The 20,123-nt window shown below is 36.3% G+C and overlaps 1 protein-coding gene and 2 long non-coding RNA genes across 12 annotated transcripts in view; 2 read left to right on the forward strand and 1 right to left on the reverse strand.

Annotated features, from left to right (window-relative positions):
* Window positions 1-4,637, forward strand: part of sema4c (sema domain, immunoglobulin domain (Ig), transmembrane domain (TM) and short cytoplasmic domain, (semaphorin) 4C) — a 50,488-nt gene extending 45,851 nt beyond the window's left edge. The window contains exons 13-16 of the mRNA XM_052596782.1: window positions 131-288; window positions 570-661; window positions 1,184-3,203; window positions 3,547-4,637. Of these exons, the coding sequence (XP_052452742.1) occupies window positions 131-288; window positions 570-661; window positions 1,184-2,091 (1,158 nt within the window). The 3' untranslated portion in view covers window positions 2,092-3,203; window positions 3,547-4,637. The remainder of the gene's footprint in view (window positions 1-130; window positions 289-569; window positions 662-1,183; window positions 3,204-3,546) is intronic.
* Window positions 4,638-6,911: 2,274 nt separating this feature from the next.
* LOC128013663 (uncharacterized) lies at window positions 6,912-11,861 on the forward strand. Of its 8 annotated transcripts, none has more exons than XR_008183361.1 (9): window positions 6,912-6,990; window positions 7,085-7,137; window positions 7,603-7,947; window positions 8,132-8,244; window positions 9,176-9,284; window positions 9,430-9,519; window positions 9,634-9,697; window positions 9,995-10,232; window positions 10,300-11,861. It is a non-coding gene; the product is annotated as an uncharacterized LOC128013663 (long non-coding RNA). The 8 variants fall into 8 exon arrangements; XR_008183368.1 differs by having other exon boundaries at window positions 6,970-6,990; window positions 7,085-7,131; window positions 7,877-7,947; XR_008183360.1 differs by lacking the exon at window positions 6,912-6,990 and having other exon boundaries at window positions 7,013-7,137.
* A 1,812-nt stretch (window positions 11,862-13,673) lies between these two features.
* On the reverse strand, window positions 13,674-16,026 carry LOC128013682 (uncharacterized). 3 transcript variants are annotated; one of them, XR_008183377.1, is made up of 4 exons: window positions 15,807-16,026; window positions 15,158-15,228; window positions 14,861-14,973; window positions 13,674-13,904 (listed from the first exon to the last, which is right to left on the reverse strand). It is a non-coding gene; the product is annotated as an uncharacterized LOC128013682 (long non-coding RNA). The 3 variants fall into 3 exon arrangements; XR_008183378.1 differs by having other exon boundaries at window positions 15,736-16,026; XR_008183376.1 differs by lacking the exon at window positions 15,807-16,026 and having other exon boundaries at window positions 15,158-15,374.
* Window positions 16,027-20,123: the final 4,097 nt, after the last annotated feature.

The following is a 20,123-nucleotide window of genomic DNA, read 5'->3' on the forward strand; positions in this document are numbered from 1 at the left end:
TCCTGCCTGACTAGTATTAACCGGTTTTGTTCAGACCGAGTTGGAAAACAGAAAGATAACTGAAAATAATTTGCTTGCTCGTATTGTTTTCCATCATTTACTCCCTGATCTTTCCATTCTTTCTCCACAGAAGTATTTGTACATTGGCTCCCGCTCGGAGGTTCTTCAGCTGCCCTTGGCAAACTGCAGCCGGTACCATTCACAGCCAGACTGCCTGCTGTCCCGAGACCCGTACTGTGCCTGGGACAGCGAGGGACGCGCATGTGTCCGCATCGACCTCCACCGCGGGTAAATTCATCTATCTTTTACTTAGTTCTGCTGCTAAAATCCTTCCACCATCATCCATCCTCTCCTTTTCTCATGTCTGTTGTGCTCTCCTTTTTGTTTTCTTTCCGTTTGTGCTCTTGCTCTCCTCCACTGTTCGCTCCTCATCATTTTGCAAAGGCTTTCCTTTTCCACCCCCTCTGTTCTCCTCCACAGGTCCCTATTTGTACTTTTAAGCTGCATCCCTATAGCAGTGTGTCTAACAGCCTTCTGACACATCATCAATATTTGTGCTTCCCCAACAGCTCTACATCCACACTCTCGCAGGACCTCATGCTGGAGAGGTTCAACCGAGGAAAAGCCAAGTTTGATAAGCCCTTCTCCATCCCCAGTCCTGGTACGTCAGACTTACGCTGCCCCCTGCAGGCCCCCTGCAGTGAGTGGGTTTCCATTAGGGGTCACGCACACTTTTACAGAAGTGTTTAACCAGGTCAATTAGATTACTACTACTACTACTATATATATAAAGTAAAACAGTAAAAATATAAAATTGTGAAATATACAACAGTTTTCTATTTGAATACCCTTGAATACCCAAAATATAATTTATACCTGCGGTGGCAAAAAAAAATGATTCATTTACACTTTCCTTGCTGATTAAAATATTATATATTTTATATATAATATTAATTAGGTTATTTTATATATATATATATATATATATATATATATATATATATATATATATACATATATATATATATATATATATATATATATATATATATATATATATATATATATATATATAATAACCTAATTAGTTTTATCAATAGAGCAAAAAATATAATTTAAATTAATTGTATTATTTTAAAAATGAAATAAGTAATATATTAATGTTTTTGTTTTATTCCCCCAGATCATTCGAGGTTGAGAAATGTGACTGTGGTTGTCGGGTCAGATCTGGTATTGCCCTGCCGTCTGGTTTCCAACTTGGCCCAGCCCTTCTGGGAGCTCAACGAACGTGAGCTCGCTCTGGTAGAAGGTGAGGCCATGGGGCCGCGATTCGACCGAGCCCTCCGTGCCCTCGTTATCCCCCAAGCGGGTCCCCATCAAGCAGGCCGCTACATCTGCTATTCAGAGGAGCAGGGCGTGAAGTTCCAGACGGAGAGATATCAGGTTGCGGTGGTAGCCAGCGCGCCCGTCTTCATGGAGGCCCGCGCTCCTGATGGCAGCATGGGTTTGTTCTGGGTCCTGGTGATCACTTTGGGTGCTGCTTGTCTGTTGCTGCTGATCGTGTCTTTGTACCTTCGTAGAAGACTGAAGTTGGCACTGGGCAAAGGGGCAGAAATGAAGCCGCTGGAGAGCACATTAGTGTACCCCATTACTTTACCCAAAGAGCCTCCCAGCCGGCCGTCATTTGTGCCAAGCAAGATGGCGAACGACGAGGATCGCTTCTGGGAAACAGGGGCCAATTACTACTACTCGGACGGCTCCCTGAAAATCGTGCCTGGGCATGCAATGTGCTCCACCGGAAGCTCGGCATCTCCGAGCACCATTCCCGGTCAGCCCATTCACTCGCCAAGCAGGTTGAGCCTCACCAACATTCGGAACTCCGGCACCAACGGATACATCCGCCTGAACCTGAGCACGGCCGGAGAGGAGAGAACGAGCATGGGAACGGGAATGGGAATTGGAATGGGGAGCGGACTCGGGCTGGGCGGCCGAGAGAATGATTACACCAGTCCGTTCAAAGAGGAGCTCCGGAAAACTCTGCAGCAGAGGAGCGTGCTTCCCGACGCCAATCCCGAGGAGTCTTCTGTGTAGATCTCACAGGAAGCACAGAACACCTCACCTACCTCCCTCCTGCTTGGGGAACTCTCTTCATCCTACTCGCAACCTATTTCTTCTCTGTCAACACTTATTTGCAGTGGCAAACATCTCCTGTGCCATAAGGCCACCGCGCTTCACGACATTCCCTTGGACTATTCCGGCTCTCACACTACTAACACACAACTGAGACTGAACACAAACTTTTGTAAATGTCTGTATTTAAAGGACCAGCCCGACAGGGCCTTGTCTTAATCTTGGCTAACAGGCGAACACAGGTACATCTCTGAGAGGAACCCAACCAGTCAAATGTAGCCGTCCGTCTGATCTGTGAAGGGCAGACGTCTGACAAAGGATCTGAATCATTTGGCAAGCTGGAGGATACAGAGCTTATTTTTGACATCTAGAGGTTGCTTGCCTCAGGTGTTTGGACACGTTTTTTTGCACTCTTTTATGGGTAACGCATGAGAGAGGAGACAAGGACATGCATAAACTCGAATCGCTAGATGACAATCACGCTCTTTTCTCACGAGGAAAGCAGAGGAGAAATTATTAAAGAGAAGAGCGGGGGGAAAAACAACTGAGAGTGCTGTAAAACCGAAACAGGACTTGAATAATGAACAAATGCTTTGCCTTTCTTCCTTTACAGCTCAAAAACTTTTTAAAACATTGTCTTTTTTTCTGAGAATGTGTACTGAGACTTGCAGCACTAATTAATTGTGATATCTGTTTATTGCAACTGTTAAAGAAAGGACTTCTTCTTTTTTTTTTACGATTAATAGTTTCATCTGAAATGTGAAAGGATTACCGGTGGAAGTAGCATGAGGAAGGTCTGAACAGAATTTTGTGTTGGATGTGACAGCAAGTGCATTATTGTATATATTTGGCCTGAACTGCCAAATGAAGTACAACCCCAGTGTTTGCCTACTTGATAAACCAGGTGAATGAAGCCACATGATGGAATGAAACTTTATTTCTGGAACGGTTGAGAAGACCCCGCCCACATTCTGAAGCCGAATTGTTCTCCGTGAAAGGGATCCTTCAAAGACTACTGGACTTTTAAAACAAGTCCAGAATTAATGACAGAGGCTACGGCTGATCGAACACAGGTAAGACTACACCAAATCATACCTTTTATTTGGGATGCTTGCTTTATTTGAAATTATATGAAGATGAGTTTTTCCTGTTTTTCAAAAAAATCTCATGTTCATTAAGACTGCGTTTATTTGATCGATGCAGCAAAACCGTAATATTATTACAATTTAAGAGAACTGTTTTCTATTTCAGTATATTTTAAAATGTAATTTATTTTCAGCAGCCATTACTTCAGTTGTCAGTTTTGTTATAATGATTTGTTTTTATTTATAAATAAAACATTTTCCAACATGATTTTGTTTAAATAGGATAAAAAAGTTGTAAAGTGACTGACTGTATCTCTATTTTGTGTTTCAGTGTGGGCTTTGCAGCTCTTAAACAGAGACTAAATACAAAAACAGGGTAAAAACAGAAAGCAGAGGACATTTCATCCCGTTGACTTTGATTGTGAAGATATATGAAGGAGATTTTGATTTTTCGTGACCCTGCGGGTGGAGAGGCACTACACTGATCATCGCGGATCCATACTTTTGTTGCATGATGTTCTGCAGAATATATTGTATAATTTCAACAATAAAACGATTAGTCTCATGTATTTCAAACAAAGGGAAAAAAAAATCATAGCTGTGCCTCTTCACCTCGGGTGAAGCCAAAGCAGACTGCAGACATGTTTCCTGCTTTTCTTTTCTTTTTATTCTCTTATATGTTCTGGAATTTGTCCACTGCACAGAACTCAAGTGTTGTCTGAAATCTTTGTTACTACTTCTCTTGTTTCGTTGGAATGCTATTTTTTGTGGCATTAGAGCTTTACGATTTTCTCAAGCGGCTTTCCATTCTGTCATCGGCTCTTTTCTAGTCTACGATCTAGTGTGCGCCACGCCGCATACGAGGGAAGTTTACACTTGTCAGAAAAGATATTTGTACTAAAAGGAACGCTAAGAAATGTCAGCTTAACAAGAACACAATCCTTTCTGCCAGGACTTCTCAGGGTGGGCTTCTGACTCTCTTGAAATTGTGAAATTTGACTGTTCTTAATTTCACTGATCGCTTTGATAAGCCTGTCTAATGACTTTAGACTGACGTCATTTCACCGAGCGACCTGAAGTGTCGCATATGCTTGTTTGCAACATGCATGGCTTTTTTTGTACTGACCAGTATTTCCCGCTTGATTAGAGAAAAAAAAAAATACGGTCACCTCGGTTCATTTCATCTCACATGGCTTTAAATCTGCTGTTACTTTGTGAGTTTTTTGTATTATGAAAATCCCTTTTCTTGCAATTCAAAGATATCGTAAAAAAAAAAAAAAAAATCTTGCTTTTTTTTTTAGGTAATTGTTAAGTAACTTATTTTGCTTGTACAAAAATATTTATTACCATTGTACATATGCCCTTATTTTTTATATATGTATATATCAACAGGAAATAAAAGTAGAGATCAGTTCACAGCGAGTAGGATGTGTATGGTTATTTGAGTGTTCAGTTGACTTTAAAATGCACGTGTTACATTTGCTTTATGCAAAATGCTAAATTTTGCTTCTGCTGAAAATATTTACAGTCAGTGTTTTTGCTGACCTCATTGAGTCCAGTTGCAACATTTTAGACAACAACCAAAAGTGCAGTATCTGCTGCTTAGTGTCTATGATTTTCTCTATCATACGTGCATCTTAACACCCTCACAGGAACAGGTGACAGGACGGCCATGAACCACACGCGTAGAAGCCACAGCTGTGTGTGAGACGTCAGCAGTCTGGACCGAGTGCATCATCACTTTCTACACAGCTGGGTCTCCGATTCACAGCTGTCTATAAAAGGAGGAGAGGAAGAGATATAGAGCCATTATCTGGAAAAGATTTGCTTTCTAAGTTGACACTGTCTTTTTTCTATCCATCATTGATATATTCACTTTTTTTAGGACTACTTTTTAGGAATACTTTTATTAGGCAAGGATCCTTCAAATCAAATCGAAAGTTTGCAGTACAGATATTTATGATGTTTTTCTATTTCAAATAAAAGCTGTTCTTTTATACTTTGTATTCATCAAAGAATCTTGAAATAGAATTGTATCACTGCTTCCACGAAACAAATGGTTGTATTCAACATTGATAATAATAAGAAATGTTTTTTGAGCATCAAATCAGCACAGAATCGAGTGACAAAACTGAAGACTAGATGACTACTGAAAATTCAGCTTCGCCGTCACAGGAATTACATTTAAATATTTTAAAATGGAAAAAGAGTACTTTGGAATTGGGTAACACTTTAGAATAAGGTTCCATTAGTTAATGTTAGTTAATTACTTTCGTTAACATGAACTAAGCAAGAACAATCCTTCAACAGCATTTATAAGTCTTAGTTCATGTTGATTTCAACATTTACTAATGCATTATTTAAATCAAAAGTTGTGCTTGTTAACATTAGTTAATGCACTGTGAATTACCATGAACTAACAATGAACTGTATTTTCATTAACTAACATTAACGAAGATGAATAAATACAGTAATAAATGTATTATTCATTGTTTGTTCATGTTAATTAATACATTAACTAACATTAACTAATGGAACCTTATTCTAAAGTGTTACCTGGAAGGGTAATAATATTTCACAGTATTTATGTTTTTTTTTTTTTTGTATTTTTGATAGAATAAATGGTATTCTGGACTTCTTGCTCTCTAGTGTAGGAGAAACTTTCTAAAGAAAAGTTTTTGCTGTTTTTTTTTTTTTTTCCATTGCTTATTTTTTATGGCAGGTCTCCAGACAGCAGAATGATGAATAGTAATGTAGTAAATAATCATGTAAAATTCATTAAATAAATATTTAAATGTTTATTTAAATAAATAAGAGTGACTTGCTGGCATAAAGGATATTTTTGCTGAATCATTTTCTGTTTGAGCTCTGTTCATTTATTTAACAAGAACAGGTTTCACAGGAAATGTGAGAGCTGGCATTAAATATGAAAAAGAAAATGTTTTCAGCATTTACTCACCCTCATTTTTTCTAATCCGCATCTCAAATTGGGTCCAAAATATAGCCTCTGCTTTTTATCTCATTACAATTCATAACAATTTTACATTTTGGAAAATCATTTGTGCGCTTTTAAATATTTATCCAGCTGTTTTTAAAAAAAATTCTCTGAACTTTTCCATAGGCCCCCTATGAGATCCCCTGCTCTAACCAGTAGTTAGTTGGCAAATTCAGCCAAATTGTCAGCCAAAATTTTATATGAAGCTCATAGAGAAAAAGACTGATTTAGGCTGACCCTGTAAAGTCCTCTAACAACCTCCCCAGGCCCGTTCTGGCCCTTTTACCTTAAATCATTTGCTAGATTTCCATGGAGTATCTGCAGAAAATCCAGCCAAACTCTTGGCTCAGGCAGACTGACCTCACACCACGACTGTTTGCCAATCGCTCTGCAGACATCCAACACTCCAGAGAGAGTGTAGGTCTGAAAATTCCTTCAGGCCTGTTGTCAGAACTCACCATCTCCTACAATCCTCATTGTTCCCCATTACACAGCTTGCAGTATCTACCATCAACTGCCACAAGACAGTTTTATTTTATAGCCCTCAAGTTTGACGTTACAGCATCTTACTGATGGGGATAACAATAGTGAAGATGATCAGCATTAGAGTTTGCAACTTCTCAACCTGATACAAACCTCTCCAGTCAGCCCATGCTGTCATGCAGCTTCAGACTCCAACAAGTCCTCCAACTCATACGACTGTATGGGTCGTTTGTCACTATCCATAAATACGACCCACACGAGCGTTCTCTAAATTAGCGCCCCTATTGGCAACAGGAGGTATGATAAATGAACTTTCGCATAAATGCATTGTGGGTTTATTTTAACATGTTCGCTATTTGCGTTTTGAATTGTTTGATTTAAACTCTCCCAGATGTTCGTGGATTTTGATGATATGGATTTTAGATGACTTCGAGACATGTACAGGTAAGGTTTTCTCCCGTCTCATAAAGTAGTCGATCGTTTATGAATAATATGAGTTTTTATTTTCAAATCGATACTGGACACTGTATGTCCTATTAAACCAGTTTGACGTTCAAATCATTTAATCGAAATCTGCAGCTTTATAAAGTTAGTTTTCATTGTGATATTCGTTTGAAATTCGCCTGTGGTGGAAAGAGGTCATGTAAAAGTCGCGCATTTACCATGTTTTTACCATAGTAACATGTCGCTGAACCATGTCACGTGTTATAAAACCTCAGTAACCACAACTCAATGTATCTCCCGTCATAACTGTAGTTTTACTTTGGTATTTGTAGTATAAACACGTTACCATGCTTTTCACCACAGTAACTGTGCTTATTGTGTACTCTTTAGTTAAGTAACACATTTGCCATGCCTTTAATACCTTTTTGTAATGTAATTGTGATTCAGTGTTTTTTTTCTTTTCAGTTTTGCAGTTTCTTCATATCACATACATCTCCAGCTCCTACAACAACATTCAGTGTCCAGCAGCTCTTTATGATGCTCTCTCTCTCTCTCTCTCTCTCTCTCTCTCTCTCTCTCTCACTCTCTCTCTCTCTCTCTCTCTCTCTCATTTTCGTTTCCTATTTTTCTGAACTGTAATTCATAAATAAGTCACACATATTTTTCTTTCTTTCTCTTGTTCATCATGGCATATTTTCACAGCTCAGAATCAGATTTTGATCAGTTCTTGTATTAACAGGGAACTTGTACTCGAAGCTCAACTTGAAGAAGTTTCCAGTGAAGATGAAGTCCTTCAAAGGTTCGACACAGGTAATGTTGAAGATATGTAGTTATAACTGATTTACTTTAATTAATTTATCCTTACTTTATGTTAATAACCTTCCTTATAGTCCTTCCTTTCAAATATTTTGTTCACAGATCATTTCTAACACACTGTCTAAACATGTATGTATTAAAACAACAACAACAACTTGTTACTTTTTCTTTATTCCAGCTGAAAAGGAAGACCATGGGCCTGTCAAACCTTGTTTGTGGAGAGGGATGAATTTGACCATCTTGTGTGTTTACGGAGAAGACCAAAAGCTGCTATGGCAGATATTTCCAGAGGTACGTCTGTGTTGATCTGAGCACCTCGACAGAACTTTACTGCAGTTACATTTTGCACCGAATTTTATGTTTTTTACTTTTTTAAATACCTCACGACCCCATCAGTACAAACCCTGTGCTATGTCAAAGTATTAATAATTCAAACTATTTCAGCAAATTCATATGATATTGTACAAGCGTACTCTCCAGCTTTTCCTCCTGCTGTCATTGACCATCGCCTCAGCTCTCATGCAGACTGTGTCCATTTTAAGTAGTCAGAGCGTTATATCCTAAAGTTTATATTGAGTCCACTGTATTCTTTATTAGCACCGTCTTAACCCGTTCTAACAGTACATGATATCTGTCCGCACCTCACAGTCTGCCTTTATTTCCATGTTGATTTTAATTGAACACGTCTGTTTAAAAGCAAGTCAGGAAATGCTGTGTAACTTGTCATGTGACACATCAGATCTTCAGTTAATTTGGCCAAATTAGATCATTTAAGGCTGTTCACACCAAGAATAGTAACTACAATAACTATTTTAGCATCCACACCAACATCAACCAATGATAAAGTTATGTTTATTAATATACACACTGCAGCGACGTTGATGTCTGCCACTTTAAATGATCAAGCTTTTGAAATGTGCATTTTGATTGGCTGTTTAATGTTCATCAGCTGGAAAATATATTCCACTGATGTTGTTCCTCTGTGTCATTAAGTATGGACTCATCCTTGGTATGAAGAGGTCATTAAACTGCTTACAACAATCCTGCTGCATGTTATAGTGTAGAAAATAATTGAGAATAATATAGCTTGAAGATACAGCTTTCTTCCCTCTCATTTTGTTAAACTCAAACGCAAGATTTTGCCTTTCTTTGCTTGTTTGTCTTCATCTTAGTCCTTTACTCTCTCCACTCACTCACACATTCTCTCTTGCTCTGTTGTAAGGTACAAACAGAGCGGATGGTTGCATGATGGCCTCTTTCAGGTTTGTCAACTGAATGTCTACTAGTGTGGCTCAGCAAGTTCCTGTCATGATCAGCCCTCTCCAAGAAAGGTTTGTAGAAAATTGTAATCAATATTCATTTAATCCTCTAACCTGAATCTTTTGGTGAATTTACTTAATTATATCTGTCTTAATTCATATGTAATAAGCAATAGTAATTAAACATGGGGTTAATAGACATATTTTTGTTTTACAGCTGAAGAGCAAAAACACAAAGAACATCAGTCCTGTTGGGGATGAGGAATGAACATGGCTCTATTGTGCCCAAACAGAAAAGAGTGAAAAGGTGCTCATCCCCATTGATGTGTCTGTATTCAAGCAATGCATTAGTACAGCATATGATGTTGATCTCTATTCAAGTCAGCAATTATCATTTTTCACATATACATCTTTTTATAAGTCCTAGAATGAACAAATCATCAGGGCATCATTTCTGGAATTTGGGCAGAAAATGACTGAATATGGTGAGTACTGACACCTGCACCTGTATTCACCAAAACTATTTTTCTTATGGACTTACAGTTTTTGAAGGAGGATGAAGTCAGTTGATGGAGAAATGAAGAACGAGATGTGTTGTATATGAAGACTTCAGATGCAAAAGCCTTTAAGTTCTGTATGAAATGTTCTTCTAAGAAGAATTTTAGAAGAAAACTTCAGGTGGAACTTAGATGCCTTTGCATCTGAAGTCTTCATATGTACTATGAGTTTTCAATACATAACTGATTTGTTATGACTGTTTTTATTATTTTCTACTTGTACAGAAAGACTGCAGTAGAAGGAAAGCTGGTACTGAGAACATTTGTCTTCACTCCAGACTAAAGAGAAGCGGGTCTGAGGCCAGAGATGGAGGAGTCAATGGTCACCAAATGCAGCGCTGCAGCCTGAAACTGTGAAGACTGAATTCCCAAACAGCTGTGTGACTGCACAGATGTTACGGCCATAAAAGAAACTTCACAACTGAGAGCCCATACCTCCAACAACCTTCAACAGGAATCAATGGTATGTCCATTACAACAATTCTAAATAATAATAATATATAATTGACACAATGATTTTGTCTCTCCAGGACATCTACGCAAGGTTTTTCTTTTGTTGAGGACCGTCAGAGACTCCAGCCACACGAGCCATGTATTGCTCTCAACATCACCATCAGACAGACATTATCACAGAACCAGCACCAGCAGACTGCAAAACAAGTTCCTTCAACAGGCAATCAGACTGAACTGAACTCGTACCAGTAACACCACACACACACACACACACACACACACATACACACACCAGCAGCCTCATACTGTGTGCACTGCACTCTATCAGCTACACTGACTGGACTCTGACTCACTATTATTCTGCAACCTGATATTCTGTTTGCACTAATTCATACTGTACTGAAAGTGAAAGTGACGTGACATACAGTCAAGTATGGTGACCCATACTCAGAATTTGTGCTCTGCATTTAACCCATCCGAAGTGCACACACACAGAGCAGTGAACACACACACACTGTGAACACACACCCGGAGCAGTGGGCAGAGGTATATCTACAGTATACAGTGATTGTTGTTAATTGTTTTCATTTTGTTCTCTCTGTATAGTATAGTATTGCACTATATTTTCTACCTGTATTGAGCTCTTATGTATACGGTTTATATTTTTGATACTGTATATGTGTTGCAAATATATTCAGTACTTGTCATGCTGCAGTTTGCAGAAAAGCATTTTACCACCTGTATACTTGCATTCATGGTATTGTGATAATAAAATGATTTGATTTGAATTGGTCACATGACTTGTTCATCAGTTGTATTGTTGTGCTGGATAACAATTGCAAATTGTTTATGACATTGAAGAAGATCATGATAGAGACATGGATTTGAAGAAAACCAGGAGAGCTCTGATGATGAGAAGGAAACTGGATGTGATTCTTTGGTGCTCAAGACATTTCACCATGCCTTCATCTGGGTTTCTTCATCTGATTAAAATAAAATGGTTTTAATGTAACCCATTTTTATTTCACTTGAATATAATTTGTCTTAATATGCTTCTTTATCTGTCTTTATGCTGCATCCTAGTAAAATATTGCGTATGGTGTTGGATAATCAAGTATGGTGAATATTCTGTACTAGAGATGGTTTTTTGGTAGATACACCATTTAATTTTGTAAACAACACATATAATCACCATGGTTGTTTTGATGAAGACATGAACATTTAGTAATATTAATGAAATTCAGTTAGATGAAGAGCTGCATTAGAAGAGACTGCATGGACTTCATGCACAACTGAAGGTGATGAATCAAGGAAAGATCAACATGAATCCTGTTCTGTATTATAATGAAGATGTTCATGCACATTACTGATGTCTAGCTCCTGAGCAGGACAAAGATGAGACATTCTTTACAGAGATTTATGAATTAGGTATTTTATATTATGATTCTTTAAATTGCATGAATTGTATGGAACCATAAACTGCACACTGTCACACATTGTCTTACTGAATGACACATTGGCCTTGTCTGATGAAATGTCAGAATATGTATTTGTTGTCTTTGTTTACTATTAGCACTGTATTATTGCTCTTGATCTTATGAAATAAATTGAGCTCTTTCCAAATGGGCACTTATGTTGATTTTCTGGTGTCTTAATTCTAAGATAACTATGACTTCCAACTTACATAATGGTATGCTTTTGAAAAGACAACCTACAAAATGTGTCTCAACAGTTTGTTGCCAATGATGAGAATAGAGCTGTGCATTTTTTTCCTGCCCTTCCATCCCCAGGGGCCCAGTAGAGTCCCCTTGAAGAGCAAAACAATTAACATTCCAAATGGCTGTAAATCAAAATCTGATTATAGTTTCAAAAAGAAAATTGGTAGGACAACTCATTATGCTATGTTTACTAAATAATGTTTGGCACAGCTTTCAAACATTCATAGAAAAGTGCTATACATGTGTTTATAAAAGTACTCTTAGTAAAATAAAAAATGTCAGCCTGCCTCTCACATATGTCATATAACTTTGCACAATAAACATGCTTAGATATCCCTTTGTTTAAAAAAAGAAGTATTTTTCACAATTTCATTATTAAACATTTTAAACTACATTGCCCATAAGCCTTAGCCATTCTATCGATGGAAAGTGAAAGTCATGGCGCTGTTTTTTGTAGTTCAATTAAGTTATGTTCAGGTTTAAGGTTAGGATCTCGGTAAAGAGGTAATTTCACAAAATATAGCAATGCACCATTGTTAACGGAAGGTACTATTGACGTAATAATTACAGCAAAATTTACTTTGCAACATTAAACGTTTTTTAATTTGGGCTAAAAGAAAGTCCAGTCACAGCGAGTCCTCGAGTGCCAAGTGGATTTCAAAGCCAATGAAAATCCAGTTGAGCAGAAGCGACACCCTTACTTGTCCATATACGGCCATTCATGACAGGCTTTTCCGGGTTCTTGTGGTGAATTTATTTTCACCCACTAAATATAAAACTAAAATGACGGATTTGCATTGTGGGGTAAACCTGATTCAGCAATAGATTTGTTGATTACAGTTATTTATTTTCAAACAAGGGCCTCATATTTGCGATTATACACATTCTTTACCCTAATATTAATGTACAATATTTAAGCTCAACATTTTTGCATATACTGTATGAAAAAATAATATTATATTTATATATTTATAGTGTATTAAATGTATACATTTAATCACTTGTGTGTTTTTTGGAGATGTATTTACAATCTTGCAATTTTTAGCTCTACCAGTTAAACTACAGAAAAAAAGGAAAATAATAATAAAAATAAATAAATAAATACAATTTAAAAAACACAGGGATAATTTTTTTTAGTAATTTCCATATCAGTGTTTATTGATATGTCAAACTTTTCAGACAAACAATGCAAATAACACCATTCTTTCTCTCTAGTTTGTCACTATGAAGAAATAAAAACAAAAAAATAATATATTATTGTGAAATATAACAACTTTTAAAAATTACTGATTGATAAAGTAACTAATAGGTACAGACAGAATTATGTAATAGAAAATCCCTTTAAAACTAAATTGGCTAATATAAAAATATATATATAAAATAAAAAAAATGAATAAATAAATAAAAATTGTCAATTTGTTTGCAGAGAAGTTTATAAAATGCCAAATAATATTTTTACAAACCAGGAGTTGCAAGGCACCAGCTGAAATCATATTCTTTTCTTTCATTTAAAAGTGATTAACTAATTAGAAAAATATTGTTAAGACTAATATTTCACATGATTACCTCTTAATCTCCTGTAATCACTGATCGCTTCTGTTGTGAACATATGCAAGACAAACTAAAACGGTTATTAATAATTATATTTTATAAATCATTTTCAGCTGGAAAATGCATTTCTATCATTAAATGACCTTAAAGGTCACACACACACACACACACACACATATATATATATATATATATATATATATGGCATATAGAATACAGTAGGTGGGATGGTGATAGTGACAGGAGTGTTCACAGTAGAGATGGGAGTGTTGACTAGAGGAGAAATAATACAAGTAGACATGCTAACGACTGAGAGCAGATGTGCCACACAAGAGAGAGTGATGTGGATGCTTTTGGAAGGGCTGCTATTGTGGAGAGCTGATGGAGAAGGACTCAGTAATCTGTCAGAAATCCTGCAAGACAGGAAAAAATTGAATTTATAACATGATGAATAATTAAAACATTGACAACAAATGAAAGTGACGTGACATACAGCCAAGTATGGTGACCCATACTTAGAATTCTTGTTCTGCATTTAACCCATCCAAAGTGCACACACACAGCAGTGAACACACACACACGGAGCAGTGGGGATCATTTATGTTACGGTGCCCGGTGAGCAGTTGGGGGCAGCGCAAAAAAAGTCGTATTGCCGGGCCGAGACTCAAACCCACAACTTTATGGTTAAGAGTCAAACTTTCTAAGCACTAAGCCACGACTTCCCCCTAGCAACGGGCTAGTGGTTAAAGACAACATAACTGCAGCGTGTATAATAATAAACAGAACTTTATAATTTGTTGGTAGCGATGCTAAAATAGTCATTATAGTTATTGTTCTTGTTGTAAACACCTTTAAATGATCTAATTTGGTCAAATAAATTAAAGACCTGGGGCCGGTTGCATAAACTGCTTAAACTAATCTTTAAAAAAGTTAGCCATATAATTTGATTTACTCTAGACTTGTCATAATTGTTTAAAGTCAGTTACAAAAACATAGATTGGTCCAATTTTACTAAGAAATATGATTATCTCTTGGTTAACTGCTAGTTGGTCACAGTCTTAACATAATAGCTATGTTTACGCAACCGGCCCCTTTTGTGTCACATGACAAGTTACACAGCATTTCCTGACACAGTCTGCATGAGAGCTGAGGCGATGGTCAATGACAGCAGGAGGAAAAGCTGGAGAGTACGCTTGTACAATATCATATGAATTTGCTGAAATTGTTTGAATTATTAATACTTTGACATAGCACAGGGTTTGTACTGATGGGGTCGTGAGGTATTTAAAAAAGTAAAAAACATAAAATTCGGTGCAAAATGTAACTGCAGTAAAGTTCTGTCGAGGTGCTCAGATCAACACAGACGTACCTCTGGAAATATCTGCCTTAGCAGCTTTTGGTCTTCTCCGTAAACACACAAGATGGTCAAATTCATCCCTCTCCACAAACAAGGTTTGACAGGCCCATGGTCTTCCTTTTCAGCTGGAATAAAGAAAAAGTAACAAGTTGTTGTTGTTGTTTTAATACATACATGTTTAGACAGTGTGTTAGAAATGATCTGTGAACAAAATATTTGAAAGGAAGGACTATAAGGAAGGTTATTAACATAAAGTAAGGATAAATTAATTAAAGTAAATCAGTTATAACTACATATCTTCAACATTACCTGTGTCGAACCTTTGAAGGACTTCATCTTCACTGGAAACTTCTTCAAGTTGAGCTTCGAGTACAAGTTCCCTGTTAATACAAGAACTGATCAAAATCTGATTCTGAGCTGTGAAAATATGCCATGATGAACAAGAGAAAGAAAGAAAAATATGTGTGACTTATTTATGAATTACAGTTCAGAAAAATAGGAAACGAAAATGAGAGAGAGAGAGAGAGAGAGAGAGAGTGAGAGAGAAAGAGAGAGAGAGAGAGAGAGAGAGAGAGAGCATCATAAAGAGCTGCTGGACACTGAATGTTGTTGTAGGAGCTGGAGATGTATGTGATATAAAGAAACTGCAAAACTGAAAAAAAAAAAAACACTGAATCACAATTACATTACAAAAAGGTATTAAAGGCATGGCATTGTGGTTAATGATTTTTAACTACAAATACCACAGTAAAACAGTTATCATGGTAAAAAAAAAAAATATGGTAAGTGTTGTGGTCACTGGTCATTTCAGATTCGTTGCGATTGCCACACATTCGTTCACTGGCATTCACAACATATTTGTAAAGAAAACGTCAAACTGCACTTACTTTGACATTAATTGCAGACAATCAGAACAGTACCTTAAAAAATAAACCATAAAATAAAATTGTTTACAAACCTGGACAACAACGCATGGTAAGATGTTGGGTCACGCCTCCTTTTTTTGGGTGGTAACGATGGTAACGACAGTCAAAGGTCATTTGATGACGACACACCCGACAAACGAGACTGTCGTAATACGGCCGCTAGAGGGCGCTTGATTTTAAAACGTAATAATAGGTCGTAATATGCTGCTTGCACAAACGACCTATGTGGTCGTTTTTAAGAGGAGGACAGTCTCTCAGACTCACCTGCACTGGGTTTATTGCTGCTGACTGCTCAGCCGCCTCCAAAACTGACTCTTTTCAAGGACTGTAACAGACTTTCACTGAGAAGATGCATGGCATTTTAAAAATAACACTATGCTTACTGGTCTCTTCTAAACATTTTGCATGAAATTAGTTGCATAATTGAGTTTATGCATGTCCTTGTCTCCTCTCTCATGCGTTACCCATAAAAGGGAGCAAAAAAACGTGTCCAAACACCCGAGGCAAGCAACCTCTATATGTCAAAAATAAGCTCTGTATCCTCCAGCTTGCCAAATGATTCAGATCCTTTGTCAGACGTCTGCCCTTCACAGATCAGACTGATGGCTATGCAGTATTTGCAGCAGAAGTGAAATCTAGAGATTTCTTTCATGCATCAATAGTGGAAGGCTGATATTCTTTATGCCAACAGGCCACTCAAAGGTCTTGATATCCAGGAGCCTTGAAGTGAACACAAAAATAAAAAATAAAAAAAATATTATGTTCTTGCAATCATTCCAAGTGATGAATAGAAAAAATAGGTAATTTATTTTTCATGTGAATGTATGAAAATAAAAATGTCCAAATCCCTATGACAAAATGAGGCCAAAATGTTTTAAAAAAATTTTTTTGTGGCCAAAACAGCATCTTTACAATGTGTCAAATTGACATGAATTTCTCATGAGATTGAGCTGCTGTTTTGCATAGGACTATCATGACAGAAAGTGACCACAGACTTGTCAAGCTCCAAAAAGGACAGAAACATTATATAGTTCATATGATTTAGAGGCTATATTTAAGTCTTTTGAAGCAATATGATTGCTTGTGAGTACAAGATTCGAATTTAATTCACACTAACGCATATTCACACTTGCTGTGCAGCAGACAATAACATAAGAGCCAATGGTGTCAAAGACTAATACGATTTTAAAGCTGCAGCAGAAGGAAAGCTTTGCATTTTGATTTTAAATCACAAAAATTACTTTTCAGTTTTTTCATTCCACTGAAAAAGTCAAAGAGTTTAAAGTTCAGCTGGTGTGTTTACCAAATATGTCACTGTTGACTAATATTAGGCATTGACTCAAGTGTATTATTTCTTTCTATATTTGTAGCCAATTGCATGTGTGTTAACACATCTCCTGCCATCATGTGACTGAAAAAAAAAAAACTTTGTTGTGTATGTGTATGTCAACACATGCAACAGTTTTTTCTCTTTTCTTCTGTATCTATATCTTATTAAAAAAAAATCCTTGTAGTTGAAAATACATTTACATTCATGCATTTGGCAGGTGCTTTTGCCCAAAGCTACTTGCAGTGCATTCAAGCTATATGTATACAAATGTGACCTTGATATTGTTAAAATAGTCTCTTTGCAATTTCAGACGGCATGTCCAAGCCTGCCGGCCTATCTGCAAAAAGCACTGTACACTAGTCAATTAGCTTATTAAAACATGTCAAAGAAAACGAAGGTGACAGTCGTAGGCAGTAAACATGTGCGATCAAAGACGACACCAGACATCCACACTTAGCTCAATCTCTCACAAAGAGACACCTCCAGTCAAACAGAGCGAGATATTTCAAGATCACACGATTTATTTCCTTCGAGATGGAGGCTGTTTGCAGTGCCTGACTGAATAGCTTAAGGAATAAATTATGACTGATCAGTTTCGTTTAAAGCAGCTTTTGATCTTGCACTCGGCAACTGATAAACTTTGTCATTCCCTTTCACATAAACAGATACAAAATGCTAATTTACTGTTTGGTAGGTTTTTAGAGTAACATGGATAACTATAATTACAAACTGTCTAAATAACAGAAGCTGGATATAATGTGATTATCGGCTCTGCTTTAAAATCCTGCTAACAAGACAAAATATAGTTGTGTGATGTGTTTATGTGTGTGTGCTAAAGTTAGAGGCAAACTGCTAATAAGAAATCAAAGTAGTGTTCTGCAGCCCAGCTTAATGCTAGCAGAGGCATCAAAGAATTAATGCAAAAAAAAAAAACATCCAAGCTCTCAACAATATTTGACAGAATTGGGGTGCGCGGCAAGAACACGTCAAAGAGACAGTGACTCAGCCATAACTGTCACTGGATCCAAATTAGTGGATATCAGCGGTGCTTACGGTGAAAGTCGACGCTAAACCAATTCTCTAACTTTACATGATGTGTCAAACCTTCCTGCAATGCCCTCTTTCACATCACTAACTCTCAGACACGTCATGTCAAGATGTTCTTTGGCACTTTTGTTTTAAATTGATAAGCTGTCTTTACTATATACACTGGGTTTTCAGATTTTCTATGTTGGAGAACAACAAATGCCATCAGACAATGGAGAACTGGGTGTACAACAAAAATAAAAAAAAAATGCAATAAAACATCATTTGAATGAATCATGCTTTGCTTACATTTAATTAACAAATATTTAAATGTCTATTCATTTGTCCATTTGAAAAGTAATTGTTTATATATTTTTTTAAATGCATTTTAATTAACAATATTTAAATGTCTATATATTTATCCATTGAAAATAATTTATTTAGTAATTTATTTAAAAAATGTTTCAGTGTTTATTTATTTGCTCATTTTAAAAGTAATTGATTTATATTTTTATTGTTTTAATTAATAAGAAAAATAAAAATACATTTATCATAAAATACTTTTGTGTGTTTTTACATTTATTTTTAAGTCTAGCCTTCATGTACATAAAAACAATGTGGTACCATGGTACAGAATGATTACCACATTCATTTAGTACCCCAAGGTAGGCCTACTTCAAAGAATAATACAGCATTACCATGGTATAGAGTATTACATATTCATAGTACAGTATTATGAACAAAAACATGCTATTACCACAGCGCCAAATTCAAAAAAGGTATAGTAAGGTCATAGTAAGTTTTACATGAATAAATTTGAGGAATGAAAATATTGCTATGAAGGATTCATCTCTGCTATTCTTAAATCTCTGTACTGCATTTATGTCTCAAGTGACCTTTGCTTGTATTTGTTTATGCAACTTATTTTTAGCTGAGAATTAGCTTTGGTTTTATGGCACACAGATAATGATGTTGGCAGGGCATAACAAACAAATGTCGCTCTTTAAGTCAAAAAGCTCAAACGAACATGAAACAAAAAGGCATTTTCATTATTACCGGTAACTGTATTTATCAATATAAAAACTCATCAATATGAAGTGTCAGTTCATGAGGAAGCATTTAACTGCTAAAACATGCATATCACATTACTTGAATTGGAATCAGCACTAACAATGAGGTATCCATCTACAGATGTACTGTTCAGAAGTTTGAGGTCTGTACGATTTGTTATGGTTTCTTACAGAGGACTCTTATGCTCAACAATGCTGCATTTATTAGACAAAAAAAGTTCAGTAAAATCTAATATTGTGGAAATATTAGTTCAATTTAAAATGATGGTTTTCTTTTTTCATGTTTTAAAACACTGTGATGGCAAAGCTGTAAATCTTTCTTCACATTATAAATGTCTTTACTGCCATCCTTGCTGTATCAGAAGTATTTATTTCTTTCAAAAACAAATCATGCTGACTCCAATCTTTTGAATGGTCTTGAGCTCTACAGAATTGTACCAAACAGAGCTGTTCGTTTTTGTTGTTGTTGTTGTTTTGTCATTAGGTTCCAAGCAATAAATTTAATATTTTCCGAACGCCAGGTTAATTTTCAATGTCCATGGATGGAGAAACATGCTTGTGTCCTGTATAATGATGTAGTAATGGCTACCAGCCTAGGATAAGGCTCACCAACCAAACCCTGCAGGGTGCCAGCAGAAAATCAACCTGTTAAACCTTTTTAAACCTGTTCTGGTTGCATGTCAGAGGTTACATGTGTTTTTCAGTTTAAAATATGTTTTGTGGTTAACTGCACTCCTTGACTGGCACAATAAGACAGCATGCAGAGAAAATTGCTGCTTAGAGCTTTTATAAATACCTAAAAAATGTTTAGACTGTATTTAACTTAAATTACTAAAATGTCTAAAAAAAAAAAAAAAAAAAAAAAAAAAAAAATTGTAATGTAAGTTAGAGTTTTATGGATTATTTATTTAGCGGATTCATTT

Source organism: Carassius gibelio, chromosome A5, assembly GCF_023724105.1.
Source record: "Carassius gibelio isolate Cgi1373 ecotype wild population from Czech Republic chromosome A5, carGib1.2-hapl.c, whole genome shotgun sequence".
Classification (NCBI taxonomy): Eukaryota; Metazoa; Chordata; class Actinopteri; order Cypriniformes; family Cyprinidae; genus Carassius; species Carassius gibelio.